Source organism: Sporothrix brasiliensis, assembly GCF_000820605.1.
Source record: "Sporothrix brasiliensis 5110 chromosome Unknown Cont18, whole genome shotgun sequence".
Lineage (NCBI taxonomy): Eukaryota > Fungi > Ascomycota > Sordariomycetes > Ophiostomatales > Ophiostomataceae > Sporothrix > Sporothrix brasiliensis.
In genome coordinates this window covers 262291-275968 of record NW_024467137.1, presented here as the reverse complement: position 1 = coordinate 275968, position 13678 = coordinate 262291, and the positions used below count along the sequence as shown (strand labels likewise).

Below are 13678 nucleotides of genomic sequence, written 5' to 3'. Positions count from 1 at the left end.
GAAGCAGCTCGTCAGCATTGGGACTGCGCATCATTGAAAGCGGAGACCGTGTCAGCATCACAGGATTACTAGACACACTCACACAGTGTAAGTAGAGGTGTGGATCCAACGACGACGTGCCGAGGCTCAGATCCCGTTCTTGAAAAGCAACCGACCGCCGTCTGTCAGAACCCTGTATTTCTGTCCTTCCCCGTGCTCTTGTAGTACAATTGCAAGACAAACATCGCGCCACTTCCCCATTTCCGAAATTCGACCATCACCATGGCTCCGACCTTGCGTGACCTCGTCTCCATCGAGGCCCTTGGCCCCAACGAGTTCGTCTCCAAGATCAATCCCGTCCGCCTCGGCAATGCCGCCCCAATTGCCTACGGAGGCTGCGCCCTCTCCACCGCCATGCGGGCCGCCTTTGCCACCGTGCCCGACAACGCCGGCTTTGCGCCCTACTCCATGCTCGGCCACTACTTGGGCCCGGCCGCGACCGACCGCAAGCTCTATGCGCGGGTGACGTCGACGCGCCAGAGCCGGTCGTTTGCGACGCGCCGCGTGGAGATCCGCCAGAAACTCGACAACGGCCAGTTCCGCAACTGCCTCGAGGCCACCGTCGACTTCCACGCCCACGAGCCGTCCGTCATGGAATACTCGGCGCCGACCTGGGGCCAGTGGGCGCACCCCGAGGACTGTCCCGTGATGGGCCTGCACGCCGGGGCCGACGACGACGCCATGGTGCGGCGCGTGGCCACAGACGCCCAGGCCGCCATGTTCCGGCAGACCTTTGCCTCCAACGCGGCCTTCTTCGAGACGCGGAACTGCACCAACGGCGTCGCCGCGCAGAACCTCAACGGCGTCGTCAAGACCGCGCAGACTACGCAGCACACGCTGCCGCTGACGGCGCGCCTCTCGGCCGACTGGTCGCGCGGGCTGGACGCGCTCGCGACGCCCGCCGAGAACTTTGCCGCCCTCGTCTTCCTCATGGACGGCGGCCTGTCGTTCCTGCCGCTCTGCCACGGCAACCTGTGGTTTGACGACGTCGGCGCCTGCTCGAGCCTCGACTTTGCCGCGCGCTTCTTCACTGGCCAGGTCCGTGTCGAGGACTGGGTCCTGCGCGAGCGGCAGACCTCCCGGGCCGGCGAGGGCCGGACCTACAGCGAGGGGCGCTTTTTCGACGTGTCCGGGCAGATGGTCGCCTCCATGACACAGCAGAGCATCATGCGGGCGCGGCCGGCACGGGCAAAAAAGGACCAGGCCAAGATGTAGAACTAGAACGAGAACAAGAGCAAGAACCAGAAGAAGAACTAGAACTGGAAATGCGTCGTGCAGGGCGACGATGCGCGAGTCTTGTATATGTTGGTAGCTGGTATTTACCACACGTTTTGCTATTTGTAGAGTATTATGACTATTATGATTATCCAACATTAAAAAGGTACTAGGGAACTCGACGGCAACGTACGCATCTTGCTGCGCGGGAATAGACAAATTGTACATTAAAAAAAAAAAAGAAAAGGAGGTGCAGCGCCGGCATTCTTGCTCCACGCGCATGGTCTGCAGCTAGAACTCATAGTATCGAACCTTGGTGCCTCCAATCATGACGTACTGAGGCGGCCCTGACCTTTGACCACGGGCTGATTCCGCATCTCCATCTCGTGCGACTTGCTGTGTTTCAGTCACGGGTGTGTATGGTTCTGTTTGTTGTCGTTGCTGTTGTTGATGATGATGCTCTGGCGCCGGAACCGCTGGCACTTCTTCATGGTGGCCGTCTGCTGGCATCTCGACCCGCGCTGGCGCTGGTGCATGTGATGCTGCTGGCATCTCGGGGTATTGTGCAGCGCCACCGCCAATCTCGTGGATCAGATGCGCCGGGTGTGGTTGGGGTTGTGCCAGTTCAGCTGCCGTGGGCGGGTGTTGGGACTGGAACGGAGACTGCACCGGCGAGACGTTGCTGAGAGTCGATGCCTGTGGTTTTGGCGTGCCCGTCTTGTCGAGCTCCGCCATGGGGTATTGTTGGTACGCGTTCATCGGGGGCGGGCCCGGGGCCGGCGCTGGAGCTGGAGCCGGTGCCGCCGTCTGGTACGGCACTTGGCCAGGGGCTTGACCGGTGGCCCAGGCGGCTTGCGCGGCGATCAGCATGGCCCTTTTGTTGGCCCGGTGCAGGGCGCGGCGCATGTTGCGACGATGGCATTCAATGCAGGCGCGGACGAAAAGAATCATGTTGACGACGCTGTCAGGTTAGTTGTTCGTTGTCCCAAGTAAGAATCGTAAGAATAGTAATAATAGTCATAAAATAACACGGCAGACCGGCCGACCTCAACATACACGAGAGGCCAGAGGCAGATGCACAGGACCAATTCCATGGTCACGTAATGGGCGTATCCTTTTGTCTTCTCGGCCACGGACAGCCTATAGTCCGACATCGGCCAGTAGGTGAAGATGGAATCGAACGCGTATTCGGACGCGATCAGTCCACCGGCCACTGTGCCTGTCAGCCAGATCACCAGGTGCATGCCGACATGCGCGCCGGGGTGGATGCCGCGGTTGCGTCGGACCACGAGCGTGACGAGCTCGGCGACGGGCCATAGAATGGCAAGGATGCCCTTGGTCGGTCAGTACGATGCTGTCCTGTTATACTGTCCTGTTGTACTCCATATGTTTTGAACGTCGCCAAACGTCGTCAAACGTCGTGGAGACTCACCGGTGGAAACGACAGTCCGGCATCGAGATAGCCATTGAGGTCGGGGTACGGCATCTGGGCCACAACCACAGCGCCACTGACAGCCGACACGACAATGCCCGTGACAATGCTGAGGCCTTCGAGCGCGGCCTTGGCGAAGAACCACTTGCGGCCGCTGACGATTTTGTGCGAAACGTCCTTGTTGCTGGGCGCGACCGGTTCCAGTGGCAAAAACCCCTGAGAGGCCTGGTAGGGCGCTGGCTGTTGGTATTGCATATTGGCCATGGCCGCGATCCTGCTCGAAACGATGCGAAATTGAAAATACAAAGCACAAAATCAAAATCAAAATCAAAATCAAATCACAGTCGCCAACAGCACAAGAAAAGGAAAAGAAAATGTCACTGTGCACCTTTTCCATACTCTACTTTATTTCGACGTACTCCTCTATTGTACTTGGTATCCCATCGTGGCTCTTCTGACGTTCAGTTTGTCTACCCGTATTTACACGTACAGGGCTGTCCTCGTTTGCCATTTCCGGCAAAGATCACCATAGGGGGGCAGATGTGCACTGCTAGAACGCCTTGCCCGTCTCGTCCAGGATTGGTGCCACTTCTCGCCGTCCTGCCTTACAGGGGCACAACGCAGAGTACCGGCCAGAGAAAAGAGAGCGATCGACAAGGGCTGCCAACAGGGCCTGAAACAGACTGCGCGAACGGGTTGTCAAAAGAAGGGCGCAGAGGAGAGATTGGCAACGGGAAATGAGAAATGGAAAAAATGCAATGCGACCAGAAAAGGACGGACGGACGAGCAGCGGCAACGAACCGGGGGCGGTGCAGCTTCAAGCTTATTTTCTCAAGACGGCAAACGACTTGTTGGTCAGTGCGTTTGCTCGCCAGTCCCGTATTCCGTATTCCATTAAAAGGAGTGGCAACGTACAGATGGTATCTTAGAGCGCAAGAAGAACATACTCTGCACGCAATACAGCGTACACGTGTTGTACAACGTACGAACGACCAAAAAACGCTTTCATTCAGGCTGCTGGGACTCACCCGTCTATTTATTCATACAGTCTTCGGGTATCTTCTATCACGCCATGCCGGCCGTCGCGTCCATTTACACAATTGCCCGGTGTCACCTCCTGTAACATCACAGCTTGCTGTGCATGGCCAGCTGGTTCCGCTTGCTGTCGCCTCCGTGCGCCACCTTGACCGGCGCATCAAACACCGTCGCGTCCTTCTTTTCCTGGCGCGCCTCGAGCGCGGCGTAGTCCCGCGCCGCCTCGCCCACGTACACCTGCCGCGGCCGCCAGATCTTGACGCCCTTGGGGTCCAGCATCATCTGCCGCCAGTGCGCCAGCCAGCCGACGCACCGCGGCACGGCAAACAGCACGGGGTAGAAGTCGAGCGGGAAGCCCATGGCCTGGTAGATGAGGCCCGAGTAAAAGTCGACGTTGGGGTAGAGGCTGCGGCTGCGCATGAACTCGCTCTTGGCGGCGTGGTCGGCCAGCGCAATGGCCGTGTCGATGAGCTGGTTGCGGCCGGTGACGGCAAACACCTCCTCGGCGAGCTTGCGGATGGCGACGGAGCGCGGGTCGACGTTCTTGTACACGCGGTGGCCGAACCCGACCAGCACGCGCTCGCGGCGCTCGACGGCCTGCATAAACGCCGGCACCTTGTCGGGCGACCCGATCTCCATCAGCATGCGGATCGCGCTCTCGGACGCGCCGCCGTGGCTGGGGCCGTAGAGCGCGGCGCAGCCGGCGGCGACGGCGCTGTAGGGGTCGACCAGGGAGCTGCCGACCTGCAGGACGGTGGCGGTGCTGCAGTTGATTTCGTGGTCGGCGTGCAGGATGAAGAGCGCGTCGAGCGCCTTGGCCAGCACCGGGTGCGGGCGGTAGGTGTCGCCGCCCGACAGGTTGTCCAGCATGTAGAGGAAGTTGCCCGTGTACGACAGGTCCTGGGCGCTGCCGGGGCGGTTGAAGGGGCGGCCCTGGCGCATGCGGTAGGCGGCGGCCGCGAGGGTGGGCGCCTTGCCGATGATGCGGATGATTTGCTTGTCGAGCGTGCGCAGCGCGTCCATGTCGCCGCTGGCGGCGCGCGTGTAGAGCTTCTGGCCCTGCAGCGACGGGTTGGCCTCGGGCGCGAAGGCGCCGAGGCTCGCAAAGGTGGCCGTCAGCATCGACATGGGGTGCGAGTCGTAGCGGAACGACTTGAGCATGCCCTCAATGTCGGTGTGCACGTACGTGTGGTGCATGACCTCGTCGCGCCAGCCGCTGTACTGCGCCGCCGTCGGCAGCTCGCCGTAGATGAGCAAGAAGGCCGTCTCGAGGAAGTTGCTGCGGGCCACGACCTGCTCGATCGGGTAGCCGCGGTACCGCAGCACGCCCTCCTGGCCGTTGATGAACGTGATGCGGCTCTGCACGACGGCCGTGTTCATGTAGCCCGGGTCCAGCACGCGCAGGCCCTGGGGTGTCTCGTCCTCCTCGCGGTCGCCAGGCTGCGCGGGGGCCCGGACCTTCTTGATGTCGGTGGCGAGCACCGTGTTGTTCTTGATGGGGATCTCATAGACCTGGTTGGTGCGGTTGTCGACCACCGTCAGCGACTGACGCGGTCCTTTGGCGACGGCGACCATGCTTGCGAGGCGGGTTTTGGGGGGGGGGGGGGGGGGGGGGGGGGTGGGTGGTTGTAGTCGAGAGGGATTGTTGGATTTTTTAATTCAAAGAGGGTCCCCTCGCAAAGATGCCGCCTGTTTATGTACAAAAAGCCAATACGACGACAAACCCGACGAGGAATGGTTTAAGCTTTGGCTAGGAATGCAAGAAGACCGGCCGCGGCTCGACCTCGGTTAAGAAGAGAAGACTGGGCCATTGCTCGGCGCTGGGGATAAGCTGCACTAGCACATGTTTGAACCGCTGTGGAGTAGGCGCACGGCTGGAAGCGCCAGACTGGGATGACGTCAGCCTAATGGTTCGGTGCACGTGCCGAATTTCGCAATGGACCTCGAAACTGCCACGCACAACGTCGCTTCCCGATCCGTCGTTACAACCATTGTTCCTTCCTTCACGAGCACACCAGCTGTTTCAGCTGACACGTGCCGCGTAGCGAGACAAAGGAATGGCATGAATTCAGGTATCGACTGCTTCGCCTACACTGTTCTCGCTGCACTACCAAACGAGCGGCGCGTCAAGATGCCGTTTCTTCTGCAGCCGTCGCCGCGACCGGTCCTGCCGGTCTTGCCGGCCCTGCCTCTCCTGTCGGCCTCTGCCAATGATGCTCATGGTGCCTGCCCATAATCGGTGACCTGACTCTTGTTCCAGCCGAGACAAGTGACCCGACTCCTCAGCACAGACGTCCATTGTCCCAACCATCTTTTCGTCAATGATATCGACGACGTCGACGACATCGACACGATCCCCCTCCAACTGCAGAGGCGATCCAACCACGCCGACGGCCAGACCCGCGGCCGCCAGACGCTCCCCGACAAAGCTGCGCGGATGTGTCCCACAGAGGCCCAACAAGGCCACGAGCGGCGGCCGCGGCCGACTCCTGTTGCGGCTGCCGCGCTGGATGCTCGACGCGACGGGCGGGGCCAGACGCGGGACGACGGCCAGGCGGGTGCCCACGTTGAGCGCGCGCGTGAGGGACGGCACAGTTAGCTTGCGCGGTGCGACGGCCGACGTACGCGTTGTGGACGCCAGCGACGACGACGACGATGAAAGGGACAAGGATGTCGAGGACGACGATGGAGACGGCGAGGTCGTTTGACTGCCACGCGTCGAAGACGTCGCTGTCTTGGCATCGTCGTCGTGGCCGAGGTTGGCCTGTGCACCGATCGGTGGCGACAGAGCCGGCTGTGTCGCTGACAAGCAGATTCGGCCCAGGCTCCGACCGCCGTCGACGTAAGCATGATGGCCGGGCAGCAACGGATATGCGTCGGACGGTGATTGCTTGTGGATGTCGATCTGGGAGGACGATTCGTATGTCCCCGTCCCGCTCAGGATGGCCAGCATCGTTGTTGTAAACGCCGGCGAGAACCCAACCAGCCGCGCCGACACCACCCGCCCGGCCAGACGGGCCAGCTGCGCGGCGACGTGCTCCACCTCGGGGCCGACGTACGGCACGTCGCCTGCTGTGGTGCTTGCTGGTCGGTTCCCGTAGTAGCGGCGGCACAGCACAACCAGCTGCCGCAGAGGAAACATGCTTGTCGATATGATGCCCTCGACAAATCCCTCGACCAGCGCGCCCATGCTCAACAGCCCGGGCTGCAGTCCTGCCGCGGCCGGGTGCATGCCGTACCCGAGCCGGGTGCAGTCCAGCTCGAGCGTGAGGGCCGGCGACCGACCCATGACGCCGACATACCGCTGCAGGAAAAGCGTGGCCAGGGGGCAGACGGCCGGGCGGACGTAAGGGGAGAAGACGACGTGGACGCGGCGGCCGTGCCAAAATGCGGCGACGACCTCGGCGCGGAGGGCAAAGGAGGCGTGGAGTGCACCTTGGAGCGGCGCGAGGGCCGTGGCAAGACTGTCAAAACTCTCACGGGGCCAGACGGCACGCGTAAACACTTGGGGGTTGAGGCAGATGGGACGGTCGGCGGATGGGGCAGACACGAGGTGCTGGTAGAGGCGAAGGCGGACGGCCGCCGGGAGACGAAGGAGCGATGGCGATGCATCCTCTGCCGTTTGCTGTGGGCTTCCGCGGCCAAAGATGCTGTACACCTGCGAGACGGCCTGCTGCCATGAGTCGGTCTGGTCGACCGTGGCTCCTCCACTGCGCGAAAATCTGGCATCGCAAGTCCGGTCCCATGGAGGCGGTATTGGTGGTGGTGGAAGGGGTGATGGCAGCGGCGGTGAAAGTGGTGCCGTCTTGTGAGAATCCGGCGATGGTGGCGCTTCTTCTTCGGGGATCGCGGACAAGTGGAGAGACGGGTACCGTTCCCGGGATTCTCTGCACGGCGAAGCCATTGTCGGTACGGGTATGTTGGACGGCAGTGGTATGTAAGAGAGTGGTGAGTGTGGGGGAGGGGGGAGGCATGATGGCTGAAGAGACGGTGCAGGTTGTAACAACAAAAGGGGGGCGATGACATGAGGAGGATGTCATATTAAATGTCTACACAACGGGACACAACCTGCCAGGTGGAGACGCCCGGCCTCGTCTGCCGGCCGCTACGAAGTGTCTCTGCGGCGTGCGGTGTCTCGAGGAACCGCAGCGTCTGTGAGATGATTTATTTTTGGGTCCAGGTCCGTCTGGGGACATCCTGTCACGATGAGCACGCGGTGGCCAGTTTGCAGTGCTGGCCTGGCTTCCTGTTTCCTGCTGTGACATGTTTAGGAATGAGGACATGGCAGGGACCTAACTCCAATGCAGCTATCCGCGGGGCGTTGTGGTGTGCTGGCCTTTTTTCTGTCCAGCCTTTTCGGTATCCTGTATTCTGTATTCTGTATTCTGTATTCCGTGTTCCGTATTCCGTATTCCGTATTCCTGTATTGCTTTGATTACGACTCGGATGCTGTTGTTCGCCAGTCTCTCCTTGGCCTTGGCGCCCGTTGTTCCTGCATCTTCCCGACGGCGGCTGGTTCCATGTGCTGTGTTCAGAGTACGACGTACAAAGTTCACGTTTCTTTGTTCTTTTCTTTTCTTTTTCGTTTTTTATTGTATCCCCCCCCCTCCTTCTTTATTCTAGGCTGTAGTTTTGTACAACGTCCACCAACAGGTTGCATGCTACCCTTGTTCATTTCAAAAGAAAAACAAAGACCTGTCGTCAAGCTGCACGTTGTGTTTTGGATACATTACAAACGACAACACATGGCAACGAAGCGATGAACTGACGACGCTGACACTTTGTTTCTTTCATTTTATTTCTCGTGCAACAATGTCTCGCCAATCTGCGGTTTCAGTCGACGGCGACAACCGCACGTGCGTACGTGAGTACATGTGTACGGTGCAAGCCGCTTGCACGAGGAAGACCTGGGGGGGGGGGGTAATCGGCAGAATAAAAAAATGAAACAAAAATAAAACAAAAAAAAAAAAACAAAATGGAAACGATGTTCACGCTGTCTGTGAGGCACAAAACCCTCTTTTTGTTCATAACGTGCAAATAAATGTTATTGCGAGCTGGACATACTCTGTTCTTCTCAAAGACAGAATCAAACGTCTTTCATTTTCTCGTAAACAGTGTCTTTGGATGAACATGACAGCCGTCCACTCTGTAGACAACGGGTATAAGTAGACTTACCATGGAGCGTCGAGGTCTGTTTCATGTCGATGTCATGAAAAGCAACAACAAGCAAAAACAACGGAAACAACAGATACAACATCACATCTAGCCACAAGTCCGACAGCCGACAGCCCGACAGCCGAAATGTCGGACAGCCTCCTTGCCCGCATCCCGCAGGAGCTCCTCCTGTCCATCATGGCGGACGCTTTCCCAGAAAGTGACCGCTTCCACGACAACGTAGACATGACGACGGAGGGGCACCTGGCGCAGCGGCAGGCGCTGCAGGAGATTGCCGAGGACGCCGGCGCTGTGCTGCCGGTGCTCGTCCGCCGTGCGGCGCTGGACGTCTCGATGGGCTACCTGCAGCCGACGACCATGGCCGCCCTGCTGGAGGAGGTGGCTCGCTTCCAGGCGCAGCCGGCACTGGGCCGGGCGGTGCGAACGCTGGTGTTGGACGTGGGCTTTCTGGCTGGTTCAGGATCAGGTGTAGGTGCAGATGCAGGTGGCGGCGATGACGTGGGGATGTCTGAAAATGCCGAGGAGGATCCTCTCGTAGACGTATACCGCCTGGCACACGAGCAAATGCCGGCGAGTGTGCAGATGCCAGCCGACAGCGAGTATGGCAGCAGCAGCAGCGATGATACGGATGGCAGTGACGACATGGACGGCACAGATGCCGGCTCCGACGCCGAATCCAACCGCCTGCCAGCGTGGGTGGCGCGCTGGGGCGTTCCTCTGACGCGCCTGCTGCAGCGCACGCCGGGCCTGTCGGCGCTGACGATGGGCCTTCGCGGCGCCGCATCGATTCCGGCCATTGACGGCGACGACGACGCCAACAACCGCCTGTCGCTCCCCCGGCTCGCGTCGCTCTTGTTCGACCAGAGCCATCCCTTCCACGGCGGCGGCGTCCTCGACACGTCTGGGATGATTCTGCGCAGCTGCCCCAACCTGAGAGAGCTGTATCTCTCGGGCATCGACCAGGTGGTCGACAGACATCAAGGTCCAGGCCAAGGTGAGTCTTCTTTTCCTATGTCTGTGTCTTCATCGTCCCCTACTCTAACTCACCTCAAGGCCTTGTACTTTCTACGGGGCGTGCGCCTGACGCCCAGTGCACTGGACCGCGTTCTGCGCATCGTCGGACCACATCTCACCAAGGTAAGCGTCGACGTGCCGGGTGGCGGTCCCCGGTGGACGACGCCGCACATGGCAGCGTTGGCAGCAGCCGCCCCTGCTGCCGGCGACGACAACGACAACGACAACGCCACGCCCGTCGACGACAGCGAAACGCGCTGCTACACGACGCGCGAGCTCGTGACCCGCCTGCTGCCCTGGGCCGGCTCGCTGCAGTACCTGCGGCTGGTCACCCGCTTCCAGCACGAGCTCAGCGTGCGCCGCCGCGAACGATCCGAGGCCCGCCGGCAACGGACGGCGACGCCGCCGAGCATCATGTCGCTCGTGGCCCAGTTCACCCGCCTCCAGAACGTCTACATCGGCTCCGTCTTCTTGGCCGCGGGCGAGAGCGACGACAGCAGCCTTTCCGTCGTGTTCACCAACATCGACGCCGACACCGACCACCACCTCGAACACGACATCGACGGCATCGTCATCCAGTACCCGGACGAGGCCGCCTACGACCCGGACGCCTACGTCGCCGACACACTCGCCGCCGCCCTGCCCGCGAGCCTCGTCAAGCTCGTCCTCCACTGCCCCCACCAGAACGCCTGGTTCGGGCCCTACGCCTGCCGCCCGGCCGTCCTGGGCCTGCTGCGGGCCGTTCGCCGCGGCCACTTCCCGTGCCTAGCCGCCGTCGTCATCGACGTGCCGCTGAGCGACGACGACGTGGTCGAGGTGGACGTGGGTGAAGACGACGCTGGTGGCACGCGCACGATGACGGTCCAGGTGCCGCACGCGCACGGCTTTGTGCGCGAAGACATGTCGCCGCAGCGGGGCTTCTGGTCGGCGCGCCGGCTGTGGAGGGAGCAGCTCAAGCAGGAGCGCGAGGCGGCGCGGCAGCAGCAGATGCAGGCGCAGGCCGAGCTGCAGGACAGCTCGGATCTGTTTATGCCCCAGTAGAGTCACATCGACATGACGCCATGTATACGTTGTGGACAACAGTGAGTAAATTGGTTTGCTATCGTTTCATTTGTCGCTTGCTGTTTCTTTTTTATTTCATTTCCTTTGTTTACTCTCGTAAGAAATAAAATACTTTTACTTTTTTTTTTTAAAAAAAAAGAAAAGAAAAAGAATCTGACTGACGCAATAACAAAGTGACGTAGATGACAATGTTTATTAAAACCTCAACGCTGTCGACAAACAACGGATGCTGCACTTGGTCTTGAATTTTGCTATGACACCCTTCCTTCAAAGAGGCCATCACGTCCATTTCAGAACTGTGCCGCCTCTTTTGAAGACATCGTGGCCCACGTGCGTCTTTTCACCCACAACGGAGTACTCTCTCTTTCGTTCCTTGTGTCTCGGCCCTATTTCTCTCTCGTCGTGTTCCCTGCTTTCTTCTTTAATATACTCACCCGCCTCACCCCCACAGATGCCCCATTGGGAAAGGAAGTCAATACATCGCCGGCTAAATTGCCCCAGTGCACCGCACACTCAACATCGCCTCCCCCAATCCGCAATTTCTACGGCACTCGTGGGCCGAAAATACAATGGCTTGATATGGGGGAGTGGATTCGGTGCTATACGACCCGTTCCGGGGCAGATCTGGAGGTAGATGGGCAGCGATGCGCGCCAATCCGTTTCCGCATCGACGTCCATTTTGGTTGTCAATTTTCGCCACTTTGATCATCCATTTATGCTTACTCGTATGTTCCATTCTTCGTATTATGCTTATCGTGCCACCCCCAGGACGCTTGCTCCTTCGGTATCACGGAATGGGCATCACGATAGGCAGTCGCCACGGATGGACGCCCAACCTGGCGCGTGCGTTTCTTGTCGTCTTTAGCAAGGTTGCACGCCCCAGATTTGCAAAGGAAGACAATATCGAGCCCTTCCCTTTTTGCCAAATTGCAACTTTACGCGCCCCGGGACAGCACGGTGCGTGAGCACATAAATATAAAGAGGCCATCAAAACAAAACACCGCAGCCAGTAGCAAATAGCTCGCCCGGCGCGCCGTCGCGAGAAGAGTGCTGGCCACTGCGAACACTGAATGTCAAGTAAATCAAGTGCATAAATTGCGCACTGGTTCGAGGCGGCAGATGCGCTTGGCGTGAGAAACCCGGGGAACCTGGGGAGACGAGGCCACAAGACGGACACGGACGAGAAGAGAGTGGCACAGTCGAAGGCGAGCAGGCGACTACATATACCAGTGATTTCCTTGGCCTTTTGTTTCTCGTCGACCGTCATCATCATCATCATCATCATCATCGGCACTATCACCACCACTTTCTAGTCACATTCGTTTTCACTTCCTCCCTGCCTCATCGCCTTCCACTGTATATCTTGTGTCCTTGTCACCGCCACCACCACCTCCACCATGCTGTCCTCCGTCCTGGGAGCGGCCGCTCTCCTCGTCGGCTCCGCCGCTGCCCACGGCGCCGTCACCAGCTACGTCATCGCCGGCACCAACTACCCGGGCTACCAGGGCTTCTCGCCCAGCAACTCCCCCAGCGTCATCCAGCGCCAGTGGCCCGACTACAACCCCATCATGCAGGCCAGCTCGGCCAAGCTGCGCTGCAACGGCGGCACCTCGGCCAAGCTCAGCGCGCCCGTCCAGCCCGGCGACAAGGTCGCGGCCATCTGGGGCCAGTGGACGCACTCGCAGGGCCCCATCCTCGTGTGGATGTACAAGTGCGCCGGCGACTTTGCCTCGTGCGACGGCTCGGGCGCCGGCTGGTTCAAGATTGACGAGGCCGGCTTCCACGGCGACGGCGTCAAGGTGTTTCTGAACACGGAGACGCCCTCGGGCTGGGACATTGCCAAGCTCGTCGGCGGCAACAAGAACTGGACGAGCACGATCCCGGCCGGCCTCGCCGCCGGCAACTACCTGATCCGCCACGAGCTCATCGCCCTGCACCAGGCCAACACGCCGCAGTTCTACGCCGAGTGCGCCCAGATCGTCGTCGGCGGCTCCGGCACCGCCGTGCCCGACGCGTCGTACAAGGCGGCCATCCCCGGCTACTGCAAGCAGACGGACCCCAACATCCAGGTGGCCATTGACAACCACTCGATCCCGCAGACGTACACCATCCCCGGCCCGCCGGTGTTCAAGGGCACGGGTGCCAAGAAGGCGCGCGAGTTTGAGGCGTAGGTTGACGGGGAGGTCCCGGTGTATCGATATTGCATAGCCCATTTCCAGAGTAGAACGTCAATACAACTCACGCGTTGTTACAGTAGTAAACATACGTGCCTTGAAGGATTGCATTGTAATAGATTGTAATGATTCATGCAGAGATGTTTTGTAAAGCATTACATACCTCCGTATTGTTGGACGACATTAGTTCTCATATCTCATTTCTTATTGACATGTTTTCAATATATGTTGATACTTTATTGTTGGTCGCGTGTTTTATTCCTTGTTCTTTATTCTTCAATACAACACTCCGTACGGCGTATGCCGTACACGCCTACACATTTACGCCTCAACGTCACCTTATCAGTGGGCCACCCATCTTGCTGACCGATCCGCGCCTCACTCGCTGACAGAGGAATATGGTTATTCCCACTGATCAAAGCAAACACCGCAGCCACAGCAGGAATTGGTAAACTTTGAAAGGGCTTCGATGGAGGAGCCACAGCGCTTACTTGGAAATGCAAAGACGTTCTGTCAGCCGACGCCAGTGATC

At 59.5% G+C, this 13678-nt stretch overlaps 6 protein-coding genes across 6 annotated transcripts; 3 read left to right on the top strand and 3 right to left on the bottom strand.

The window, feature by feature from the left end:
- Nucleotides 1-261: 261 nt before the first annotated feature.
- Nucleotides 262-1254, top strand: SPBR_01894 (uncharacterized protein; the record flags this gene model as incomplete). Its single annotated transcript, XM_040760204.1, has 1 exon — nucleotides 262-1254. The coding sequence occupies one exon, from the start codon at nucleotides 262-264 to the stop codon at nucleotides 1252-1254; it is 993 nt and encodes a 330-aa protein (XP_040619051.1).
- Nucleotides 1255-1545: 291 nt separating this feature from the next.
- SPBR_01702 (uncharacterized protein) lies at nucleotides 1546-2950 on the bottom strand (the record flags this gene model as incomplete). Its single annotated transcript, XM_040760012.1, has 3 exons — nucleotides 1546-2215; nucleotides 2311-2588; nucleotides 2687-2950. The coding sequence occupies 3 exons, from the start codon at nucleotides 2948-2950 to the stop codon at nucleotides 1546-1548; spliced, it is 1212 nt and encodes a 403-aa protein (XP_040619050.1).
- Nucleotides 2951-3811: 861 nt separating this feature from the next.
- Nucleotides 3812-5296, bottom strand: SPBR_01661 (citrate synthase; the record flags this gene model as incomplete). Its single annotated transcript, XM_040759971.1, has 1 exon — nucleotides 3812-5296. One exon carries the CDS (start codon nucleotides 5294-5296, stop codon nucleotides 3812-3814), a length of 1485 nt encoding a protein of 494 aa, XP_040619049.1.
- Nucleotides 5297-5828: 532 nt separating this feature from the next.
- On the bottom strand, nucleotides 5829-7625 carry SPBR_01548 (uncharacterized protein; the record flags this gene model as incomplete). Its single annotated transcript, XM_040759858.1, has 1 exon — nucleotides 5829-7625. One exon carries the CDS (start codon nucleotides 7623-7625, stop codon nucleotides 5829-5831), a length of 1797 nt encoding a protein of 598 aa, XP_040619048.1.
- Nucleotides 7626-9022: 1397 nt separating this feature from the next.
- SPBR_01496 (uncharacterized protein) lies at nucleotides 9023-10951 on the top strand (the record flags this gene model as incomplete). The annotated part of the gene is made up of 2 exons (XM_040759806.1): nucleotides 9023-9859; nucleotides 9950-10951. The coding sequence occupies 2 exons, from the start codon at nucleotides 9023-9025 to the stop codon at nucleotides 10949-10951; spliced, it is 1839 nt and encodes a 612-aa protein (XP_040619047.1).
- Nucleotides 10952-12369: 1418 nt separating this feature from the next.
- Nucleotides 12370-13143, top strand: SPBR_01991 (cellulose-growth-specific protein; the record flags this gene model as incomplete). Its single annotated transcript, XM_040760300.1, has 1 exon — nucleotides 12370-13143. One exon carries the CDS (start codon nucleotides 12370-12372, stop codon nucleotides 13141-13143), a length of 774 nt encoding a protein of 257 aa, XP_040619046.1.
- Between the last annotated feature and the right edge of the window lie 535 nt (nucleotides 13144-13678).